The following is a 24,498-nucleotide window of genomic DNA, read 5'->3' as shown; positions in this document are numbered from 1 at the left end:
CTGGGAATTGCCTGCTAGGGCACTTGGTCCCGAGATCCCCTGGGACTGACTCTGAGGTGCTTGTTGCCATGACAGATGAGGAGTTAGCCAACTGGGTGAAATCCTCAAATTCCCTGTAAGTTAATGGGGAATTTTCATCCACAATTAAATTTACAGATTAGATCTCTACCTAGTAAATTGCATGGAACTGTATAATTGAAAAGGAACAAAGCATATAGTCTTAAAAGACCAAATTGTACTGGCAGTGTTTTACTGCATTCAGCAAGCTGTGAGGAGGCTACAGCGCTCACCAGGGCCGCAGCCTCTTCAAACAGCTGATCGACAGGGGTGTCGGGCGTCAGACCCCCACCAATCATATCCTGAGGATAGGTCATCAGTACAGGGAGTGCAGAATTATTAGGCAAGTTGTATTTTTGAGGATTAATTTTATTATTGAACAACAACCATGTTCTCAATGAACCCAAAAAACTCATTAATATCAAAGCTGAATATTTTTGGAAGTAGTTTTTAGTTTGTTTTTAGTTTTAGCTATTTTAGGGGGATATCTGTGTGTGCAGGTAACTATTACTGTGCATAATTATTACGCAACTTAACAAAAAACAAATATATACCCATTTCAATTATTTATTTTTACCAGTGAAACCAATATAACATCTCAACATTCACAAATATACATTTCTGACATTCAAAAACAAAACAAAAACAAATCAGTGACCAATATAGCCACCTTTCTTTGCAAGGACACTCAAAAGCCTGCCATCCATGGATTCTGTCAGTGTTTTGATCTGTTCACCATCAACATTGCGTGCAGCAGCAACCACAGCCTCCCAGACACTGTTCAGAGAGGTGTACTGTTTTCCCTCCTTGTAAATCTCACATTTGATGATGGACCACAGGTTCTCAATGGGGTTCAGATCAGGTGAACAAGGAGGCCATGTCATTAGATTTTCTTCTTTTATACCCTTTCTTGCCAGCCACGCTGTGGAGTACTTGGACGCGTGTGATGGAGCATTGTCCTGCATGAAAATCATGTTTTTCTTGAAGGATGCAGACTTCTTCCTGTACCACTGCTTGAAGAAGGTGTCTTCCAGAAACTGGCAGTAGGACTGGGAGTGGAGCTTGACTCCATCCTCAACCCGAAAAGGCCCCACAAGCTCATCTTTGATGATACCAGCCCAAACCAGTACTCCACCTCCACCTTGCTGGCGTCTGAGTCGGACTGGAGCTCTCTGCCCTTTACCAATCCAGCCATGGGCCCATCAAGACTCACTCTCATTTCATCAGTCCATAAAACCTTAGAAAAATCAGTCTTGAGATATTTCTTGGCCCAGTCTTGACGTTTCAGCTTGTGTGTCTTGTTCAATGGTGGTCATCTTTCAGCCTTTCTTACCTTGGCCATGTCTCTGAGTATTGCACACCTTGTGCTTTTGGGCACTCCAGTGATGTTGCAGCTCTGAAATATGGCCAAACTGGTGGCAAGTGGCATCTTGGCAGCTGCATGCTTGACTTTTCTCAGTTCATGGGCAGTTATTTTGCGCCTTGGTTTTTCCACACGCTTCTTGCGACCCTGTTGACTATTTTGAATGAAACGCTTGATTGTTCGATGATCACGCTTCAGAAGCTTTGCAATTTTAAGAGTGCTGCATCCCTCTGCAAGATATCTCACTATTTTTGACTTTTCTGAGCCTGTCAAGTCCTTCTTTTGACCCATTTTGCCAAAGGAAAGGAAGTTGCCTAATAATTATGTACACCTGATATAGGGTGTTGATGTCATTAGACCACACCCCTTCTCATTACAGAGATGCACATCACCTAATATGCTTAATTGGTAGTAGGCTTTCGAGCCTATACAGCTTGGAGTAAGACAACATGCATAAAGAGGATGATGTGGTCAAAATACTCATTTGCCTAATAATTCTGTACAGGGTGTATTGAACACTTGGACAACCCTGTTAAAATGCAGGCAATTTTTCAGAATACGCTGCTGCTTTGTGTACATGAGGAATAACACTATGTCTTACCATTCAATGACTTGTATCTGGGTTTTCTACCCCACTACAGTCTCTATCTGTATTTCTAAATGTTCTTTGAGCTACTGGGTGGAGATTAGCTGGGATTATGCTTGCCCCAACAGATGGCAACAGAATCACAGCTTTCTTTTATTTTTTACAAAGAGAGCTAATTTGCATGGCCATACAGAGGACTGGAAAATCTGCTAACTAAATGAAAGCGCATTAGACGGCGCATCATAAATGAAGGACATTATACAGCAGTGCAGAGTAGATTAGATGCAAGTCCAACAGTGTCTTAATACAGTAAGCCACTGACAGAACAAACAGTTGTGTCTCTGTCAGTCTCTCTGTATCTGCCTATCTCCAGAACCCTCTCCCTTCTACTCATCCCCCATAGACTTTTATTTAATCTGATTCTTAAAGGGGAATCTGTCATCAGATCTGTACCTATGAAACTGGCTGACCTATTGCATGTGTGCTTGGCATCTGATATTGCTGAGAAAAATGAGGTCTTAATATATGCAAATGAGCCCCAGGGAGCAATGGGGTGTTGCCATTACTCCTAGAGGTTCTGCTCTCTCTCTCTGCAACTATAACGCTCCCTGCACTTTAATTGACAGGGCCAGGCAGTGAAACCATCATAACGCCTAGACGAATCAGTCAAAGTGCAGAGGGCGGGGCAGTTGCAAAGAGAGCAAAACCTCTAGGTGTAACGGCTACACCCCCATTGCTCCTAGGGGCTCATTTGCATATATTCAAACCCCATTTTTCTCAGCAACATGGGCAGATATGAACATGGAACCAACACAGATGCCTTCAGCTGCCAAGTGTACATGCAACAGGTCAGCCAGTTTCATAGGTACTAATCTGCTGACAGATATCCTAGTGAACAGGCGGCACATCTTCACTGACAACTGATTTTATCAGTGAACTGAGAGTTAGGATGTTGCTACACATAGATTGTTCTTAATGCCTGGTTCAAAATCCTTCTGAGATGCTGTATAGGGGATTTAAAACAGACTGTGCTTGCATGAAACTCTTCAAAAACTGCATATGTGAAAAATATTATCTATGAAGCAGTAAGAAAACCTTTTAGTGAATGGAAGTTTTCTTTCTAAGGGTTACTACATTCTTACCTTACCCGCAGAAGGAAATGTTGAATACAGTTATGAATGTTATGCTTTCTTTTCTATTGTTTTACTCACTCACTTTTTGTCATCTATATTATATGTTAAGTTCTCTTTTTATTCTTGAAGACGATGAAGTTACTGTTGGGAAATTTTATGCCATCTTCTTGATACAAGAACATTTCCGAAAGTTTAAGAAACGTCAGGAGGAGTATTATGGATATCGACCTAAAAGAAATGCTGTAGAGATCCAGGTAATTGAAAAAAATTACACCCTTTCTATTTTCATAATAAGATATACACTGCACAAAAATATAAATGCAACACTTTCGGTTTTGCTCCCATTTTGCATGAGCTGAACTCCAAAATCTGAGACATTTTCTAAATACACATTACTCTTAAATATTGTTCATAAATCTGTCTAAATCTGTGTTAGTGAGCAGATTCCATAATCCATCTGTGGCATATCAAGGTGCTAATTAGACAGCATGAATATTGCATAGGTGTGCCTTAGACTGCCCATAATTAAAGGCCACTCTGTAATGTGCAGTTTGAACACACAGCACAATGACACAGATGTCGCAGTGTTTGAGGGAGCGTGCAATTGGCATGCTGACTGCAGGAATGTCTACCAGAGCTGTTGCTGTGCAATGAATGTTGATTTCTCTACCATAAGCCATCTCCAAAGGCGTTTCAGAGAATTTGGCAGTACATCCAACCGGCCTCACAACCGCAGACCACGTGTAATCACACCAGCTCAGGACCTCCACATCCAGCATGTTTATCTCCATGATCCTCTGAGACCAGCCACCCGGACAGCTGCAGCAACAATCGGTTTGCATAACCAAAACATTTCTGCACAAACTGTCAGAAACCGTCTCAGGGAAGCTCATCTGCATGCTCATTGTCCTCATCAGGGTCTAGACCTGACTGCAGTTCATCATCGTAGCTTGAGTGGGCAAATGCTCACATTCAATGGTGTCTGGCAAGTTGGAGAGGCGTTCTGTTCACAGATGAGTCCCGGTTTTCACTGTTCAGGGCAGATGGCAGACAGCATGTGTGGCGTCGTGTGGGTGAGCGGTTTGCTGATGTCAACGTTGTGGATCGAGTGGCTTATGGTGGCGGTGGGGTTATGGTATGGGCAGGCGTATGTTATAGACAACGAACACAGGTGCATTTTATTGATGGCATTTTGAATGCACAAGAGATACTGTGACGAGATCCTGAGGCCCATTGTTGTGCCATTCATCCACGACCGTCACCTCATGCTGCAGCATGATAACGGCCCCATATTGCAAAGATCTGTACACCATTCATGGAAGCTGAAAACATCCCAGTTCTTGCACGGCCAGCATACTCACTGGACATGTCACCCATTGAGGCAAAGGCAAAACTGTGCACATTTCAGAGTGGTCTTTTATTGTGGGCAGTCTAAGGCACACCTGTGCAATAATCATGCTGTCTAATCAGCACCTTGATATGCCACACCTGTGAGGTGGGATGGATTATCTCGGCAAAGGAGAAGTGCTCACTAACACAGATTTAGACAGATTTGTGAACAATATTTAAAAGTAATAGGTCTTTTGTGTATGTAGAAAATGTTTCAGATCTTTGAGTTCAACTCATGCAAAATGGGAGCAAAACCGAAAGTGTTGTGTTTATATTTTTGGTCAGTGTACAATACAGTGCCAAGTCTTGTTTAACCTGTGTAATTTGCTATAGGCTGGCTTGCGCAGTGTGGAAGAAGAGGGAGGTGAAGGTGAACTAAAACGTGCAATATCTGGTGATCTGACACCTGAAGAAGAATTGGAGAGAGCCATGGTTGAAGCAGCCATTGAAGAAGGAATTTATCGGGTGAGAATTACTTGTATGAATTACTTCTAAATTTAGACAAAAAAGTTAAAAATGCCGTATTTTTCTCCCTAAGACGCACCTAGGTTTTAGAGGAGGACAATAAGAAAAAAATATTTTTCATTAGACCTCAGATCAGCAATCAGACCCCCAATGTTAATCAGACCTCAGCTCACAGTCCCAATAAGATCCCCAATGTTAATAAGATCTCAGATCAGACCCCAATGTGAATGACCCCCAATCAGACCTCAGATCAGAGGCCAATATAAAGAAGACCCCCAATCAGACCTCAGATGAGACACCCATGCCTCATATCAGCTCCCAGTCATATGTGATCAGTCCACAGCCATATATACACAGCCCCCAGCCATATGTACTCAGCCCCCAGCCATATGTACGCAGCCCCCAGCCATTTGTACTCAGCCCCCAGCCATATGTATGCAGCCCTCAGCCATAATTCAGCCTCAGATCACAAAAATAAAAAAAACACTTACCTTTCCTGCTCCTGAACGCCGACACTCCTCACATCGCGATCCTCTTCCTCCTGCTGTCGGCTGTGCTGTGAACTGGTGCGCACAGCGTGAGGTCACAGAGCGCTCTCACGCTGTGTGCAGCCTTCACAGCTGACAGCCGAGGACCAGGAAGCGGTGAGTACAGAGCCTTCACCGATTCCTGGTCCTCCAGTACTAATGAGCGCTTCCATAATGGGGGGGGAAAAGTGCATCTTATGGGGTGAAAAATACGGTAATTCATGGAAGACATAATAAAGCATCAATATAAAAGCTGTTTCTATATCTAAAAGATTTAGAAGATGTGCAGTTTTTAACAGAGGTAGGAAATGGAAATAGAGCTGTTGCAATGCAAAATGATATTTTTTTTTTGCAATCTGATATTTCTCCCTGTAGATGTTAAGAAGGAAAATCTAATGAACATCTGAACAAAGGTGCAACAGATCATATTTTCATATAGTTTAAATAATAAAAAAGGTAGCGTGTCTCCAAAACTGCCATAAAATCTGATCACTACAGTAAATGACTGCTTAGAAAATGCAGAATATCTAACATGTGTGAACGTAACCTTAGGTTTAAACACAGTGTTAAATATACTTTGTGAAGTTAGTTCAATCTTAAAAAAAATCTGCATGTGTTTTTAATGTACAGTTGTGGCCAAAAGTTTTGAGAATGACACAAATATTAGTTTTCACAAAGTTTGCTGCTAAACTGCTTTTAGATCTTTGTTTCAGTTGTTTCTGTGATGTAGTGAAATATAATGACACGCACTTCATACGTTTCAAAGGCTTTTATCGACAATTACATGACATTTATGCAAAGAGTCAGTATTTGCAGTGTTGGCCCTTCTTTTTCAGGACCTCTGCAATTCGACTGGGCATGCTCTCAATCAACTTCTGGGCCAATTCCTGACTGATAGCCACCCATTCTTTCATAATCACTTCTTGGAGTTTGTCAGAATTAGTGGGTTTATGTTTGTCCACCCGCCTCTTGAGGGTTGACCACAAGTTCTCAATGGGATTAAGATCTGGGGAGTTTCCAGGCCATGGACCCAAAATGTCAACGTTTTGGTCCCCGAGCCACTTAGTTATCACTTTTGCCTTATGGCACGGTGCTCCATCGTGTTGGAAAATGCATTGTTCTTCACCAAACTGTTGTTGGATTGTTGGAAGAAGTTGCTGTTGGAGGGTGTTTTGGTACCATTCTTTATTCATGGCTGTGTTTTTGGGCAAAATTGTGAGTGAGCCCACTCCCTTGGATGAGAAGCAACCCCACACATGAATGGTTTCAGGATGCTTTACTGTTGGCATGACGCAGGACTGATGGTAGCGCTCACCTTTTCTTCTCCGGACAAGCCTTTTTCCAGATGCCCCAAACAATCGGAAAGAGGCTGTGTGGCGAAACCAACCTCGCCACTGGGTTTTGGAGGGGCCTGGGTACTAGCCTCTTGCCCCAGGATTATGGGCCCTCTCATCAGCCAGGCCTCATTTGTTCACAAAGGACTTGGACTAACTCATTTGTGCCATTTTGGGATGTTAAATGTCTATGTGTATTGAAAAGGGTGGGACATTGTATACGTTGAGTAGGGAGGTCTGTTCCATTGTCTCTCTGTGTGTATTGGCGATGTCCTTTGTCCTGAGAGATAATTGAATTACTTCTCGGTTGTCTCCAGGACAGAGGATATTGTGTATTCGCCTGCCTGGGATGATTGCATCAACCCAGTGTGAGGTAATTCTATCACGGACAGAGTGGAGGATTTTGTGTGGGAGTGTCTGAGTGTATTGTACGTGGTTATTGGCTGTTTTTACAAAACCCTGGGGTGGTAACTTTGTTGGAAGATGTGCATAAAATGCTTGTGTGTTAAAATAAAGAGAGTTCCTGTTTTATACCTTCATGAAGTCTTGGCTCATGTTTGGCTCATGGGATAACTACACTCTTGGGGATTGCTATATCATAATACTCCCCTGAGTATAAGCTCTTGTAAGAGCTTGCTCCTGGTTCCTGTCTCTGGATTTAGGAGAGGTTCACCCACTGGAGCCTGGAGCCTTGTCGTAGGTCCAGGGTGGGTAGGAGACGGCGAGACCTCCACCAAGCTTCGGCGGTTCGTGGGGTCTGCAGTGCTGACGGTGTCGAGTGGAGTGCTTGGAGTCCTCTGGAAGCACTAGGAGCATCTATCGACGGAGGTACCCAGTCGGGGTGCTAGGCGTTCCGTTACAGGCTTCATCGGAGAATATGACTTTGCCCCAGTCCTCAGCAGTCCATTCACCAAACTTTCTGCAGAAGATCAATCTGTCCCTGATGTTTTTTTTGGAGAGAAGTGGCTTCTTTGCTGGCCTTCTTGACACCAGGCCATCTTCCAAAAGTCTTCGCCTCACTGTGCGTGCAGATGCGCTCACACCTGCTTGCTGCCATTCCTGAGCAAGCTCTACACTGGTGGCACTCCGATCCCGTAGCTGAATCCTCTTTAGGAGACGATCCTGGCGCTTGCTGGACTTTCTTGGACGCCCTGAAGCCTTCTTAACAAGAATTGAACCTCTTTTCTTGAAGTTCTTGATGATCCTATAAATTGTTGATTGAGGTGCAATCTTAGTAGCCACAATATCCTTGCCTGTGAAGCCATTTTTATGCAACGCAATGATGGCTGCACGCGTTTCTTTGCAGGTCACAATGGTTAACAATGGAAGAACAATGATTTCAAGCATCACCCTCCTTTTAACATATCAAGTCTGCCATTTTAACCCAATCAGCCTGACATAATGATCTCCAGCCTTGTGCTCGTCAACATTCTCACCTGAGTTAACAAGACGATTATTGAAATGATCTCAGCAGGTCCTTTAATGAAAGCAATGAAATGCAGTGGAAAGGTTTTTTTGGGGTTAAGTTCATTTTCATGGCAAAGAAGGACTATGCAATTCATCTGATCACTCTTCATAACATTCTGGAGTATATGCAAATTGCTATTATAAAAACTTAAGCAGCAACTTTTCCAATTTCCAATATTTATCTAATTATCAAAACTTTTGGCCACGACTGTACATCTTGATGCAAGTTTAATAAAATATGTAGCATTGAAAATCTGTGACTGGCGATAGTAAATGTGGCTTGTTAAAAACCATATACTTTTTACTGTATTTCAATGCAGCATTTGTGAGAGAATTCTATATCATCTACAGATACACAACCAAATACATCATGCCAGGGATTTTGCCAGTTGGCGCACACCTGAGCTGTTTACATCATGTGTTAACGTTTTAAGGGTTATGTTGGAAAAACAAATAGGGAATTCAAGAAGCAGAGTTTGGAAACTATGAGGGGATGTCAATAACTAATGTGATAAACCAGTATCATGACATGTAGATATCTTCATGGAGCCAACCGTCAGATGATAATATGTATGGTGTTTGAGATGGTTTGAACCTCACATATGGGTTATCTTGGCAAGATCATACTTCAAAAAGAAACCCAATACATATTTTGTTTTAAGAGTCAACACATTTTTTAGCACATTCACTGTGCTATACAAATAACATGACAACCTTATTCTATGGGTCAGTACAATTATGGCCATATTAAATTTATATATATATATATTTTCCAATTTAACCACTTCAAGCGATTTTTCATTTTTTTTTCATTTAGATTTTTTTTGTCCCTGCCTTCATGCAGTCATGACTTTTTATATTTTCTATTCACATAGCTGTTGGAGGGCTTGTTTTTTGTGAGACAAGTTGCACTAATGCGATTTCACTAGTTTTATGGGGTTTGTGTTTGCTGCATTCTCTGTGTGGTAAAACAACTGTTGCCTTCATTCTCTGGGTCAGTACAACTATACAACCTTTAGGGTCCATTCACATGTCCGTAGAATGGGTCCGGATCCGTTCCGCAACCCATTCATTCTCTATGGGACCGGAAGAGATGCGGACAGCACACAGTTCTATGGGGGTGCCGGCCGGGTGTATTGCGGATCAATACTCTACGGACGTGTGAATGGACCCTTATATAGTTTATCTTGTCTTTTCATACTGAAAAAAGCTACAAATTTGGAAATTTTTTTTTTTCTTTCTTTTTTTTTTCTCTGCATCGCCATATTCTTTTTTATCGTCTCGGGAGCTATCATTTTGGAATATGTATGACTTTTTGGTTACTTTTTATAAAAAAATTTGGAGAGGGGAAGTGACAAAAAAAACCCATCAAATTGACCATTTAGATTTTTTTTTTTAATGTTCAATGTACAGCACGGGATATATCTGTTTTAATTTTAATAGTTCAGGCATATTGGGACACACCGATGCCTATTATGTTAAATTTTTTTGTATTATTTATTTGGTTTTAATTATCAGTAAATATTTTAATTATTTGAATTTATATATTTTTTATATTTCTAAAAATGGTGACGATAAGAAACAACTATTAGATTGCTTCTTCCTTACATTGCAATGAATTGCTTTTGCAATGATTATTGGTTTTCGGTCCAATGGTGTGCAGTTTGTGAACTGTTCATGTAGAGCTATGAGGAAACTGTATCATGAGCCCTACTGCGTATGGGGCTTCAAAGCAGGTGGATGAATTCATCGGCAGAAAAGGCTTAAATTTTCTTAGCAGTATCGGATTTATTGGCAAACGGTTTCTTTCTTCGATGAGCCACGTTTTCTGGAAGAACACATGCTGTTAGTGGCAGCGTTATGGTCTGGGAAATGTTTTTGTGGCATTCTCTGGGTCCACTCATCCATGTGGAAGGCACTCTCAACCAATTTGGGTATGAATCCATTCTTACAGATCACATGCAACCGTACAAGCTCATTGTCTCCCTAGGCGCATGGGATCTTTCAACAAGGCAATGCAACATGACACACAGTTAGAAATGACACTGGTTGTAATAGCATGACCAAGTATCCAAGTAATACCCTGGCGCCCCAATTCCCTAGACTTGAACTCAATTGAACCTTGATGTTCACTCTATAGATACTCCCTCACGTACCCTTCTGCAGCTGTGGGTGCACCAGAGTCAGCACAGCTCCAGATACCTATGACAACCTACCAGGACCTTACTGAGTCACTCTGAGTCTGTCTAGCTGCTGTCCATGCTGCACACAGTGGTTACGCTGGATATTAGTTGGTGGTCATAATAATGTGACTCAACTGTGTATATATTTTGGAGTAAATAATGACCGTAATCCTAAGAGAGATTTGAATGGAGCATTCAGCGGTGTCTGTCTGTCTTCGTGCCAAGAAAAAATATGCCTTCTTGGTGCGGTTGCAGCTTTAAACCGCTAACAGCGTTGCCTTACTGCAAACAATGGAAGGCATGCACTATGTGGCCATGGCAGAATTTTGATGTGGAAGCCACACAAAAATTCTGCCTGAAAATTCTGCCGTGCGAACGGGTCCTTAGTGTCTCCTCAAGAAGTCCTATCAGGATTTGTTCAGTTTTTTTCTCAGAAATCCTGTTTCATACCGTATCATACAAACAAACACAAAGCTCAGCTTCTCTCCTATCATATCTTGATCTCAGATAGAACAGCACAAGTCACTTGACAATGTCCGCTGGCCCCATAGATTAATGATTATAATGGGTTCTGGTGGAGATCCGTCCACTGCTATCCAGCAAATATGCTGGGATTCAGCCTGACAAATACTGCTGCATGCAGCAGTATATGTTTAGATAAATTACTTGGTGTGTAGTTTCCAAAATGTGGGGGTAATTTTTTATGTCTTTGTACCTCAAGGCTCCTCTGCAAATCCGAAACGGTGCCTAAAACAACCTGGAAAATGGAGACCCCCAAAATGCACAAGGTGTTCCTTAATTTCTGAGTCTGTGGTTTGAGTCAAGGGGCACACTAGGATCAAAAATGGGATATTTCTAAAAATTGCTAAATAAGGTTAATATGTATTAGCTTTTCATATTTTATTTAGGACTACTTTACAGCTAATATTTTATAAATGTTTCATTCCTGGCCATTTAATTTACAAGGAACTTAGTTACGTTAAGGACATTTTTGGGGGTGGAATATATTTAGACTATGTTGGTTAACTGGAAGAAGTCTAACTGTAATATTGCAGTGACACTGTTTTTCGCAAAATAAAAAAAGAACTCTTTCGAGGTTTCTAGTATTCTAAATAAATTCAGTTTAATATTCTAATCTCATGAACACTCTCTGCCAAAATAACCCTGGTGTAGGAAACTTACACTTTTCTAAATTATCTCATTCTATTTTAGGCCCTTCAGATTGTTCATAAAAGATGTGAGTAAGTAAACAGCAGAATGTTAGGTAGTATAAATTTTACTAGTCTATCAAACAATGTTTCAAAATGGAAAAATTAGAAAAATGCTATTTTTAATAATGTGGAGGTTTAACAAACATATTGAATCTTTGGTAAAATGGCTTTGGGTGTTAACGTTTTTATGGCATTGCTATTTTAGGGAGATCCTAACATTATAGTACCTTGGCAAATGTAGCATGGTCTCCTAAAATCAGTTCTTCATACAAAAAATAGTGGTAGGTTGTGGTGGCTCACTAGCAAGTAGTTAAGGTATGGTGCTGCAAGCTCATATAGAGGGAATCACCCCACCCTCTCTTAAAGACAAATGTAGTAATAGGAAAATGAGCGAGCACTCATACACTTGGCAACCAGATTGACATGTGCAGAAAATATTTATTAAATCCCCATAAAATACAAGTAATAAAATTTATAAGAACAATGTAGCAATAATATACAACATTACAGTCACATATATTGGCATCAGCAGGAGCTGCTCAAACCCACATGCAGTTGTGCATATATATAGGGGAGCAAATCCTGCACTTGTGGCCCGTTGCTAATGGCAATCCCCAGCAAAATGCATACAATGGAGGATGCCCGCGGCGAACCACAAGTACCACAATAGACATCCTACACAAGGTAACAAGTGCGGATGTGATAATTAATATAACAATATAACAAAACAATAACAAACATAGGTGCACTCTGCAGTCTCACTAATTCTCAAACTGATTTTAAAATTGAGAGATTAGTCAACATGTCCTACGGTGTAGAACATGTCTTAAGCCCGGACACCACGACAAGGTTTCTCAAGTAGCCCGGGACCCTACACTCTCCTACCTGAGCCATATGGGCGATACCAGGAGCCAGTGGGCAAATTACAGGAGCATAGGGCCGACTCGCAAACAACTCACCAGTTACCTCCAGCATGTGGCCATGCTTGCAATGGGAGGAGGGAGGAGTCTGTGAGTCCCACTCAAGACTTGCTGATATAGCCCAGGCTTCACAGGTGCACCTAAATGTGACCTGTAGATGGAAAACAGGCACATTTAAATAGGAGTTTATACACCTCCAGGAATCTATATATACAAACTAAGAAGACAGGTTGGCATCAGCAGGAGCTGCTCAAACCCACATGCAGTTGTGCATATATATAGGGGAGCAAATCCTGCACTTGTGGCCCGTTGCTAATGGCAATCCCCAGCAAAATGCATACAATGGAGGATGCCCGCGGCGCACAACTGCATGTGGGTTTGAGCAGCTCCTGCTGATGCCAACCTGTCTTCTTAGTTTGTATATATAGATTCCTGGAGGTGTATAAACTCCTATTTAAATGTGCCTGTTTTCCATCTACAGGTCACATTTAGGTGCACCTGTGAAGCCTGGGCTATATCAGCAAGTCTTGAGTGGGACTCACAGACTCCTCCCTCCTCCCATTGCAAGCATGGCCACATGCTGGAGGTAACTGGTGAGTTGTTTGCGAGTCGGCCCTATGCTCCTGTAATTTGCCCACTGGCTCCTGGTATCGCCCATATGGCTCAGGTAGGAGAGTGTAGGGTCCCGGGCTACTTGAGAAACCTTGTCGTGGTGTCCGGGCTTAAGACATGTTCTACACCGTAGGACATGTTGACTAATCTCTCAATTTTAAAATCAGTTTGAGAATTAGTGAGACTGCAGAGTGCACCTATGTTTGTTATTGTTTTGTTATATTGTTATATTAATTATCACATCCGCACTTGTTACCTTGTGTAGGATGTCTATTGTGGTACTTGTGGTTCGCCGCGGGCATCCTCCATTGTATGCATTTTGCTGGGGATTGCCATTAGCAACGGGCCACAAGTGCAGGATTTGCTCCCCTATATATATGCACAACTGCATGTGGGTTTGAGCAGCTCCTGCTGATGCCAACCTGTCTTCTTAGTTTGTACATTACAGTCACATATATTGTGGTAGATATGATCGACACTATATTCATATGACTCAATAGTGTCGGTAAATTCAATAGTATATATCTCACCAAAAAACTTCAAGTATATGCTGTTATTTGGGAAGAGGGGGTATTATCTTCTAGCGCTCTATCCCAATTTGGGAAACTGAATGTCACTGAAAATGCTGTAGGTGTATTCACTGGGAGTGAAATATGTTCATAAAGTGTCCACAGGAATCCTGATAATGTGAAAAGTCTCTTATAGCATATCCTTTTAAGCTCGATATGAGCTTTGGATTGAAGAAAACTTTAAATCGATGTTTGGCTTACCGTCTAGCGTCTGCTGTCTCCCTATTGCTTCAATGGAGCTTTAAATATTTGCCGGCTTATTCAGTCGCTCCATACAGCAAGCTGGTTTAAATTTCGCGGGAGTTCCAAAGATCGCAGGAGTTACCACTCTGTTCCGCAATTTCCTTTGGTGCAGCTTTCAACGATAAGAATAGTTAATCCTTTACTGTAGAGATTTTCTTCTGTATGGCCATACAGTCTTATCGGAGGCTTTTCAATGCAGGTACATCACTTGTTTCACCATACGCGTTACGGGTAGATTCACTCTCCCTTCCTCAGTGGTCCACCAGCTTGCTGTATGGAGCGACTGAATAAGCCGGCAAATATTTAAAGCTCCATTGAAGCAATAGGGAGACAGCAGACGCTAGACGGTAAGCCAAACATCGATTTAAAGTTTTCTTCAATCCAAAGCTCATATCGAGCTTAAAAGGATATGCTATAAGAGACTTTTCACATTATCAGGATTCCTGTGGACACTTTATGAACATATTTCACTCCCAGTGAATACACCTACAGTATTTTCAGTGACATTCAGTTTCCCAAATTGGGATAGAGCGCTAGAAGATAATACCCCCTCTTCCCAAATAACAGCATATACTTGAAGTTTTTTGGTGAGATATATACTATTGAATTTATCAACACTATTGAGTCATATGAATATAGTGTCGATCATATCTACCACAATATATGTGACTGTAATGTATATTATTGCTACATTGTTCTTATAAATTTTATTACTTGTATTTTATGGGGATTTAATAAATATTTTCTGCACATGTCAATCTGGTTGCCAAGTGTATGAGTGCTCGCTCATTTTCCTATTACTACATAAGTTGGTTTTGGTTTTCTTTTGTGTGTTCTGTCTATGCTGTTAGGGAGACGCCTGCCTCCTCCAGGTCCTGAGGAAGCAGGCTGTCCCTTTTCCCCTGTCACCATCTTAGGGATTTTAGAGTATTTTCAGCCTTAGGCACGGGGGCACGTTTATTTCCACCTTCAGGGTCTGAACGTGGGCACAGTAGTCTAGGGAGAGCTGGTAGGGATTTGTAAGAAGGTGACCTTTATCCCCAGCTTCTGGCCTAGACACTTGTTTGTGTTTTTTTGTGGTATCTTGTATCCTGTCTGTGGACTTTATTACTGATCTGCCGAGTTCCTCTGGGAAAACTGTGATTTTGGTGGTTGTTGATCGTTTCAGTAAAATGGCTCGCTTTGTATCATTAGCTAGTCTGCCCAATGCTAAGACTCTTGCTCAAGTTTTTGTAGATAACATCGTGAAATTACATGGCATTCCCTCGGATGTGGTTTCTGATAGGGGCACGCAGTTTGTTTCCAGATTTTGGAGGGCGTTCTGCTCTCGTCTTGGTATCCAACTTTTGTTCTCTTCGGCTTTTCATCCGCAGTCGAATGGACAGACAGAGCGTACTAATCAAAACCCGGAGACATACTTGAGGTGCTTTGTGGCTGAGAACCAGGAGGACTGGTCCTCATTCTTATCACTAGCTGAATTTGCTTTGAATAACCGTAGGCAGGAGTCCACGGGTAAGTCGCCATTTTTTGGCGCATACGGTTTTCATCCTCAGTTTGGTACCTTTTCTGAGACTAGTTTCTCTGGGATGCCAGAGGAGGAGATATTTTCTTCTGCCTTGTGAATTTGGAGAGGATGGGTGAGAGGTACAAGCGAATGGCTGACAAGAGACGTATGACTGGTCCGGATAGTGTGTTCTGTCTAGGCTGTTAGGGAGACGCCTGCCTCCTCTAGGTCCTGAGGAAGCAGGCTGTCTCTTTTCCCCTGTCACCACATAGGGATTTTAGGGTATTTTCAGCCTTAGGCACGGGGGCACGTTTATTCCCACCTTCAGGGTCTGAACGTGGGCACAGTAGTCTAGGGAGAGCTGGTAGGGATTTGTAAGGAGGTGACCTTTATCCCCAGCTTCTGGCCTAGACACTTGTTTGTGGTTTTTTGTGGTATCTTGTATCCTGTCTAGCGTGACACAGCGTGACACAGTCATAGGCTGGGTCTTCCAACATGGCAACGACCCGAAGCACACAGCCAAGATAACCAAGGAGTGGCTCCATAAGAAACATATCAAGGTTCTGGAGTGGCCTAGCCAGTCTCCAGACCTAAATCCAATATAACATCTTTGGAAGGAGATGAAACTCTGTGTTGCACAGCGACAGCCCCGAAACCTGACAGATCTAGAGGAGATCTGTGTGGAGAAGTGGGCCAAAATCCCTGTTGCTGTGTGTGCAAACCTGGTCAAGAACTACAGGAAACGTTTGACCTCTGTAATTGCAAACAAAGGCTTCTGTACCAAATATTAACACTGATTTTCTCAGGTGTTCAAATACTTATGTTCAGCAGTGCAAGTCAAATAAATATTTAAAAATCATACAATGTGATTTCCTGATTTTTAATATTTTTAAATTCTTTCTCTCAGAGTGGGAATGTACCTACAATGTGAATTTCAGACCCCTTCATGATTTATAAGTGGGAGAACTTGCAAAATTGCAGGGTGTTCAAATACTTCTGTTCCTCACTGTACATAAACGTCTTAATTGTATGTATACTAATGCCAGAAGCCTGACTAATAAAACTGGTGAACTGGAATTAGTGATGTGTAAGGAGGACTATGACATAGTGGGAATACCTGAGACATGGCTGGATGATAGCCATGACTGGGCGGTTAAGATACAGGGTTACAGTCTGTTTAGAAAAGATTGTCAAAACCGGAGAGGGGGAGGGGTCTGCCTTTATGTAGAGTCCTTTATAAAGCCCACAGTCCAAAAAGATATAATTGAGGGACATGAACATGTGGAGTAACTGTGGGTAGAAATACATGGAGGCAAAAACAATAATAAAATACTAATAGGAGTTTATTATAAACCACCTAATATACCAGAGTCCACAGAAAATCTGCTACCAAACGAGATAGACAAGGTGGCAAATTGTAATGAGGTCGTTATTATGGGGGACTTCAACTACCCAGATATAGACTGGGAAACTGAAACCTATATATCTCATACAGGAAACAGGTTCTTGGCAATAACCAAAGACAATTATCTTTCCCAACTGGTTCAGGACCCGACTAGAGGGACAGCCATACTGTACTTAGTATTAACCAATAGACCTGACAGATGTGCAGGTTGGGGGACACCTGGGAAATAGTGACCATAAAGTAATAACCTTCCAATTGTTATTCAAAAGAGAGTTTCTTCAGGGAGGAACAAAAATACCAGACTTCAAAAAAGCTAAATTTAGCTAACTATGAGAGGCCATAGGCCTAACTGACTTAGATAAAGTCCTAAAAAATAAAAATACAGCCACAAAATGGGATATATTTAAAAGCATCCTAAAATCTCATTGCCTGAGGTACATACCTTATGGGAATAAAAGGTTAAGGAACAAGAAAAAAACAATGTGGATAAATAGAACTGTAAAGAAAGCAATAAATAACAAAAAGAAAGCATTTAAATCACTAAAACAGGAGGGTAGCAAGGAAGCATTGGAAAACTATAAGGGAAAAAATAGAATACGTAAAAGACAAATAAAAGCAGCCAAACTAGAAACAGAGAAATTCATTGCCAAAGAAGATAAAACTAACCCTAAAATGTATTTCAATTATATAAAAAAAAGTATAAATCTGAAGGTGTCGGCCCTTTACAGAGTGATGAGGGGGGAGCTGCAGACAGCGATGAGGAGAAAGCAAAGCTATTAAATATTTTTTTCTCCACTGTGTTCACTGAGGAAAATAAACTGTCAGATGTAATGCAGAATATAAAAGTAAATCCCCCATTAAAAGTGCCCTGTCTGACCCAGGAAGAAGTACAGTGGTGTCTTAAAAAGATTAAGGGTACTTTCACACTCTCGGCAGAGTGATCGCCGGAACTGCCTGCTGGATCAGGCAATCTGCATGCAACCAGACAGCATTTGTAGACGGATCCAGATGCGGATCCGTCTCACAAATGCATTGCAAGAACGGATCCGTCTGTCCGTTTGTCATACGGACAAACTGATCCGTTTATTTAATTTTTTTCACATTTTTACAGGTAGGACGGTTCCGGTATTGCAGTATTTTAAATGCCGGATCCAGCGCTAATACATTCCTATGGAAAAAAATGCTGGCATTCAGGCAAGTGTTCCGTTTTTTGGGCCGGAGATAAAACCGTAGCATGCTGCGCTATTATCTCCGTCCTGAACAGTCAAAAAGACTGAACTCAAGACATCCTGAACGGATTACTCTCCATTCAGAATACATTAGGATAAAACTGATCAGTTCTTTTCCGGTATAAAGCCCCTAGGATGGAACTCTATGCCAGAAAAGAAAAACGCTAGTGTACCCTTAAATAGAAAAATCTCCAGGACCATATGGCATACACCCCCGTATCCTAAGAGAATTAAGCCAGACCCTTATTTCTAATATTTAAAGGGAACCTGTCACCTCTACTATGCTACCCTCACTGAGCATTTCTAAATGTTCATTGTGTTACCCTAAACATATAAATTACACTTTTAATTTCATCTGCAGACGAATTCAATAAGTATTATGCATTTTTGTACTTCCTGCCTTTTATGCAAATTAAGATAAAAGAGTCATATCTTACTTGTGTGACCAGAGAAGAGTCATATTTTCAAGCTCTGACTCATCTCAGGTTAATTTGCATATGTATCAAATCTGTTTTTTTACACAATAAAAGCACACAGAGCTATGGGGACTGGGTATGACGGATGTGCTAGCCACCTAGCAACCCATGTCCTCAGTTCTATATTCAAAATCAAGGTGACAGGTTCCCTTTAAGGACTCTATACTGACGGAGTGCTCCACAGTATTGGCGCATAGCAAATGTGGTGTTAATATTCAGAAAGGGTCCAAAAACAGAGCCCAGAAACTATAGGCCGGTAAGTTTAACATGGGTAAACTGTTTAAAGGTTTTTTAATAGATGCTTTCTTGGAGTACCTCAATGAAAATAGGCAAGTAACGCCATATCAGCATGGCTTCATGAGGGATTGTTCATGTCAAACTAATTTAATCAGTTTCTATGAAGGAGGTAAGTTCTAGACTTGACCACGGCGAATCAATGGATGTCATATATCTTGACTTCTCCAAAGCATTTGATACGGTACCACATAAAAAGTTAGTATATAAAATGAGAATGCTTGGACTGGGAGAAAATGTCTGTATGTGGGTAAGTAACTAGCTCAGTAATAGAAAACAAAGGGTGGTTACTAATGGTACACACTAGTGATGGACGAACACCGGCCGGAAAGATTTGCGAACGAGATCAAATGTTCGAGAACCGCAAGTTTGCGGAAGGCCCCATTCACTTTAATGGCAGGTGAACCTGAAAAACCTTCAGGTCATATTTGCAGCCACCAAATACTATACAAGAAGTGCACAAATCGTTCCACAACATGGACAGTGACATACCAGAGGGGAATAAATGGCAAAAATTCCAACAAAAAATATGTATTTTAATCAGGGACCATTTTTATGTGTCTTAAAAAGTAACTGTCAAAAATGTGCCCTGCTGGAGCCTAGAAAATTTTTATTTTAGACCACGGGATTATAGGCCTCAAACATTAGGCATTCACCGGACAGAAAACATCAAGTGATTATGTGGCTGGAGGTATATTAGACAGTCATTGGATATCAATTTTACTGTAGGCCAGTGGACTACAGGCCCCAAAAATTATTCATTCACCGTACAGAAAAAAACAATTGATATTGTGGCTGAAGGTACATTAGGCGGTCACCGTATAACAATTTTACTGTTGGACAGTGTGGCGAAACCAACCTCGCCACTGGGTGCTGGAGAAGCCTGGTTGCCAGCCTCTTGCCCCAGGATTCTGGGCCTTCTCATCAGCCCATGCTAAACTTAAACCCCATGGCGATTTGACTGTGTTTGTGGCATCTGAGCACTGTTCGAATATATATTGAGTGCTCAGATCCAAGCCATCTGGGAATAAGTTGAATGTGGGGGTTCTGTTCAGTTTGATAGGAGTTATGTATTTTTGTGTAGTTTTGCTGTTGTGAATAGAGGTATTTTCTGTACCTAGTTGGCTTATACCACACCCAGTTAAGCCAATTATCTCACACAGCCTAACTCTGTAAAAACTGGTATTTGGCAGAAAAGCCATGCTTCCTTTGTTCACAAAGGAGTTTTACCAACTGTTGAACCCCTGGTCTAATTCGTGCCATTTTTGGGTTATGTTAAATATTCTACTGTATTTTATTGTCTTTTGCTACCATGTTGTCACGCCGGTGACAGGTTTGAGAAGGTCTGAAAGAATATCTGCACATTAGTTATCTGACAGCCTCTTTTGGTTTCACTTTGTCTGTGTGTTGCTGGTATGTTCAGGTGTGGATCATGTGACCTTCACCTCCCCCTATTTAGTCTGACTTTACCCATCACTCCTTGATCTGGATAGTTTTATTTGGTTTTTGGAAGAGCTGGAGTGTGGTTCATGGTGAAGTCCTGTTCGTCCATCATCCATCAGCCTCAGAAGTTAAGTGTTCCGCTTGTTGTGTTTTGTATTCCCCCCCACCTTTGTTGTTTACTAGGCCTCAGCGAGATGCTGGTTCCTTCACCAGGAAAGGAGCGGGTTGTCTCTGCCCGGTCATTACTATTAGGGCAACTGAGAGCCACCAGGGTTTTCTATGTTCCTATGTATGGGCATCTCTACCATTGAGAGGTGCCCATACGGATAGAAGTTAGGGCCAGGAGCAGGGTTTTATAGGTGGTGACCCTTTTCCTTCCCTAGCGGTGAGGCCTAGTGTCTTTTTCCTTCCTTCTTGTTTTCCTTTGGTGTTCTCCCCTACAACATCCGTGACATTATCCAGATCTAATACCGCCATTTTTTGTTCTGATCTGTGCAGCTATGGATGCTATGACTCCACTGGTCAAACAGCTGCAAAATTTGACTTTGGAGGTAGCAGACCTCCGTGCGATGGTTTTGCAGATTCAGAGTCCACAGGCTGCTGGTTCCGGTGGTGGGTTCCAGGCCTGCCCTGAACCGAAGGTAGCTCTCCCGGACAGGTTTTCCGGGGGTAGTGACAATTTCATCCGGTTCAGGGAGTCGTGTAAATTGTACTTTAGGTTGCGTCCATACTCTTCTGGGGATAAGTGTCAACGGGTAGGTATGATTATTTCATTTCTAAAAGAGGACGCCCAATTTTGGGCTTTTTCTCTGCCGACCGGATCACCATCCCTCTGGTCGGTAGATGAATTCTTTAGAGCCTTGGGTCTTATCTATGATGACCCGGATCGGATCTCTCAGGCCGAGACCAAGTTACGGGGTTTGCGGCAGGGAGAACGTTCTGCGGAGACCTATTGCTCAGAATTTAGGAGATGGGCTACAGATACAGAGTGGAACGATTCTGCTCTCTGTAGCCAATTCTGCCAGGGTCTCTCTGAGAGACTGCAGGACGCATTGGCTTTTCATGAAAATCCTGAGTCATTGGAAGCAGCTATGTCTCTTGCTGTACGTCTTGATAGACGCCTGAGGGAGAGATCTAGGGGTCCTCACCTTCAGGACGTACTGTCCAATAAGGGTACTGCTTCCTTTGACACTTATGGTGGAGAGACACGGGTGGTTGTGCCTTGTGATGAGCCTATGCAGTTAGGAGGAGCTACTCCTGGAACTATTGGCAAAAGCTTGGGTCATGTGAAAGGAGTCTGCTTTTGTTGTGGCAAGAAGGGTCATTTGGTGAATATTTGTCCGTACTTGCAGCATCAAGGTGTAAACAAAAAGAAAAAAACGTTTAATCCCCAAATTACTATTGGTAGTATGGGTGGGGAACAAGATAACCTACTTTTGTCTTTTACTGGTAGTACCCGTTTTCTCCTGTCTGCCGAGGTGGCGCTAGAGTCCAAAACTGTGAAAATCGAAGCATTTATCGACAGTGGGGCAGGAGTTAACTTGATTGATGGACAGTTTGTACGCATTCACGGGTTGACTACTAATGCATTAGAGAATTGTATTTCTGTCTTTGCAATTGACTCAGCACCTCTCGCCCACAAATGCCTGTCGCAGGTAGTGAATGACATTTATTTAAGAGTGGGTGATTTGCATCAGGAATCTATCTCCTGTTATGTGTTGGAGGGTCTGCCTGCTCTGTTGGTGTTGGGCTTACCATGGTTAAGCAAACATAACCCTAACATCGATTGGCAAGCGAGACAGATTCTCGATTGGAGTGATTTTTGCATGGACAACTGTCTTAATGCATCGTTCTCTATGGTTACCACTAAAACTGTACACTCGTTCATTTCAGAATTTTCTGATGTTTTCTCTGAGAGTGGTAATCAGGAGTTGCCTCCACACCGGGAGTATGACTGTCCCGTCAATCTTATTCCCGGAGCTAAATTGCCCAAATCTCGGTTTTATAATCTTTCGGAACCCGAAAGAAAGGCTATGCGAGAATATATCACCGAGAGTTTGGCAAAGGGACATATTAACCATCCAAGTCCCTAGTGGCTGCTAGATTTTTCTTTGTAAAGAAAAAGGATGGTACCCTGAGACCATGTCTGGACTTCCGTGAGCTCAATCGTATTACCGTCCGTGATTCTTACCCCCTTCCTTTGATTCCGGATTTGTTTAGTCAGATTGTTGGTGCCAAGGTGTTCTCTAAATTGGATCTGAGAGGGGCATATAATCTGGTAAGGATCAAGGAGGGGGATGAGTGGAAGACCGCATTTAATACCCCCTGTGTGTCATTTTGAAAACCTGGTCATGCTCTTTGGGTTAACCAATGCTCCTGCGGTTTTTCAACACTTTGTCAATGACATCTTTCATCATCTGGTGAGGAGGTTTGTCATTGTATACCTTGATGACATACTAATTTATTCACCTAATATGGAGACTCATCAGGATCATGTGAGACAGGTGTTACAGATCCTAAGAGAGAATAAGTTGTATGCTAAGATGGAAAAGTATGTATTTGCTGTACAGGAAGTGCAATTTCTGGGTTACCTGCTCTCATCCTCAGGTTTTCGTATGGATCCCGAGAAGGTCCGTGCCGTGTTGGACTGGGATCGACCCAAAAATCTGAAAGCGCTTATGCGGTTTTTGGGGTTTACCAACTACTACCGTAAATTTATCTTGAACTATTCATCGGTGGTTAAACCTTTAACAGACATGACTAGGAAGGGTGCTGATATTTCTATCTGGTCTGATGCGGCATTACAGGCCTTTTCTGCTGTGAAAGAATGTTTTGCTTCGGCCTCTATTCTGGTGCAACCGGACGTGTCTCCGCCATTTATTGTTGAGGTTGACGCGTCTGAGGTTGGGGTAGGAGCAATATTGTCGCAGGGTCCTTCACCCAGTAAATGGCACCCATGTGCATTTTTTTTTTCTAAAAAACTCTTGACTGCTGAAAGGAATTATGATGTGGGGAATAGAGAATTGCTGGCCATTAAGTTGGCGTTCGAGGAGTGGCGTCATTGGTTGGAATGAGCAATTCATCCTATTACGGTAATTACGGATCACAAGAATCTGGCCTACTTGGAGTCGGCTAAGCGACTGAACCCAAGGCAGGCCAGATGGTCATTGTTTTTCACCAGATTTAACTTCATCATCACTTATCGCCCTGGGGTTAAGAACGTCAAGGGGGGGGGGGGTGAGTCTAATGACCCATGTCCCATTTTCTCTAAAGGGGTGGTTATATCCGCTATTTATCCTGATCTCAAGGCCAGGGTGTTCGAGGCACAGGAGGATGCTCCGGACTCTTGTCCTCAGGGGAAATTGTTTGTTCCCTCCGAATTACGTCACAACGTGTTCGAGGAACATCACTGTACAGTGCTTGCTGGGCACCCTGAGAGAAGATTGACTGTCGATCTCCTCTCTCGCAGATTCTGGTGGCCGGGGTTGTGTAAGTGTATTGAGGACTATGTGTCAGCCTGTGGTACCTGTGCACGTGCTAAGGTGACACAAACTCGGCCTTCCGGATCTCTGCTTCCATTGCCCATCCTGTCCAAACCGTTGACCCATTTGTCCATGGATTTTATCACGGATTTACAAAATTCTTCGGGAAAGACTGTGATTCTGGTGGTTGTCAATCGTTTTAGTAAAATGGCACACTTTATTGCATTACCTAGTCTACATGATTCAGGAGGTGGGTAATCTAAAATTTAACATTTATTGATAATGCAGATAAAAATAATTCCTAAATAAAGAGTGCAATAACAGACCTTGGGATAGAACGGATGAATGTACACTGGCATACAGCCTAGGTGTCTATCCCAATTGAAAGATACATATAAACACTAAAAAATAGTGCACGGCGGCACCAGAAACCAGTTGTCCTACCGGTACCGTGCGTTCACCCTTGACAATGCTCCAATGGCAGCTTCTTCATAAATGTTGAAAAAATGAAAAAGATGATGTCAGGCAGTGATACACAGGAGTGCAGGGTCCCTGTATAGGCCCTATGGCTAACTAGCAAGTATGACCCTGATTCTAAGATATGGG

The 24,498-nt window shown here is 42.2% G+C and overlaps 1 protein-coding gene across 1 annotated transcript in view; it reads left to right on the top strand.

The window, feature by feature from the left end:
- CACNA1S (calcium voltage-gated channel subunit alpha1 S) overlaps positions 1-24,498 on the top strand; it is a 1,092,054-nt gene that overhangs the window by 926,316 nt on the left and 141,240 nt on the right. Inside the window, 2 exon segments of the mRNA XM_040424151.1 lie at positions 3,269-3,393; positions 4,862-4,993. Coding sequence (XP_040280085.1) covers positions 3,269-3,393; positions 4,862-4,993 — 257 coding nt within the window.

Source organism: Bufo bufo, chromosome 3, assembly GCF_905171765.1.
Source record: "Bufo bufo chromosome 3, aBufBuf1.1, whole genome shotgun sequence".
NCBI lineage: Eukaryota > Metazoa > Chordata > Amphibia > Anura > Bufonidae > Bufo > Bufo bufo.
This window is presented reverse-complemented; position numbering and strand designations above follow the sequence as displayed.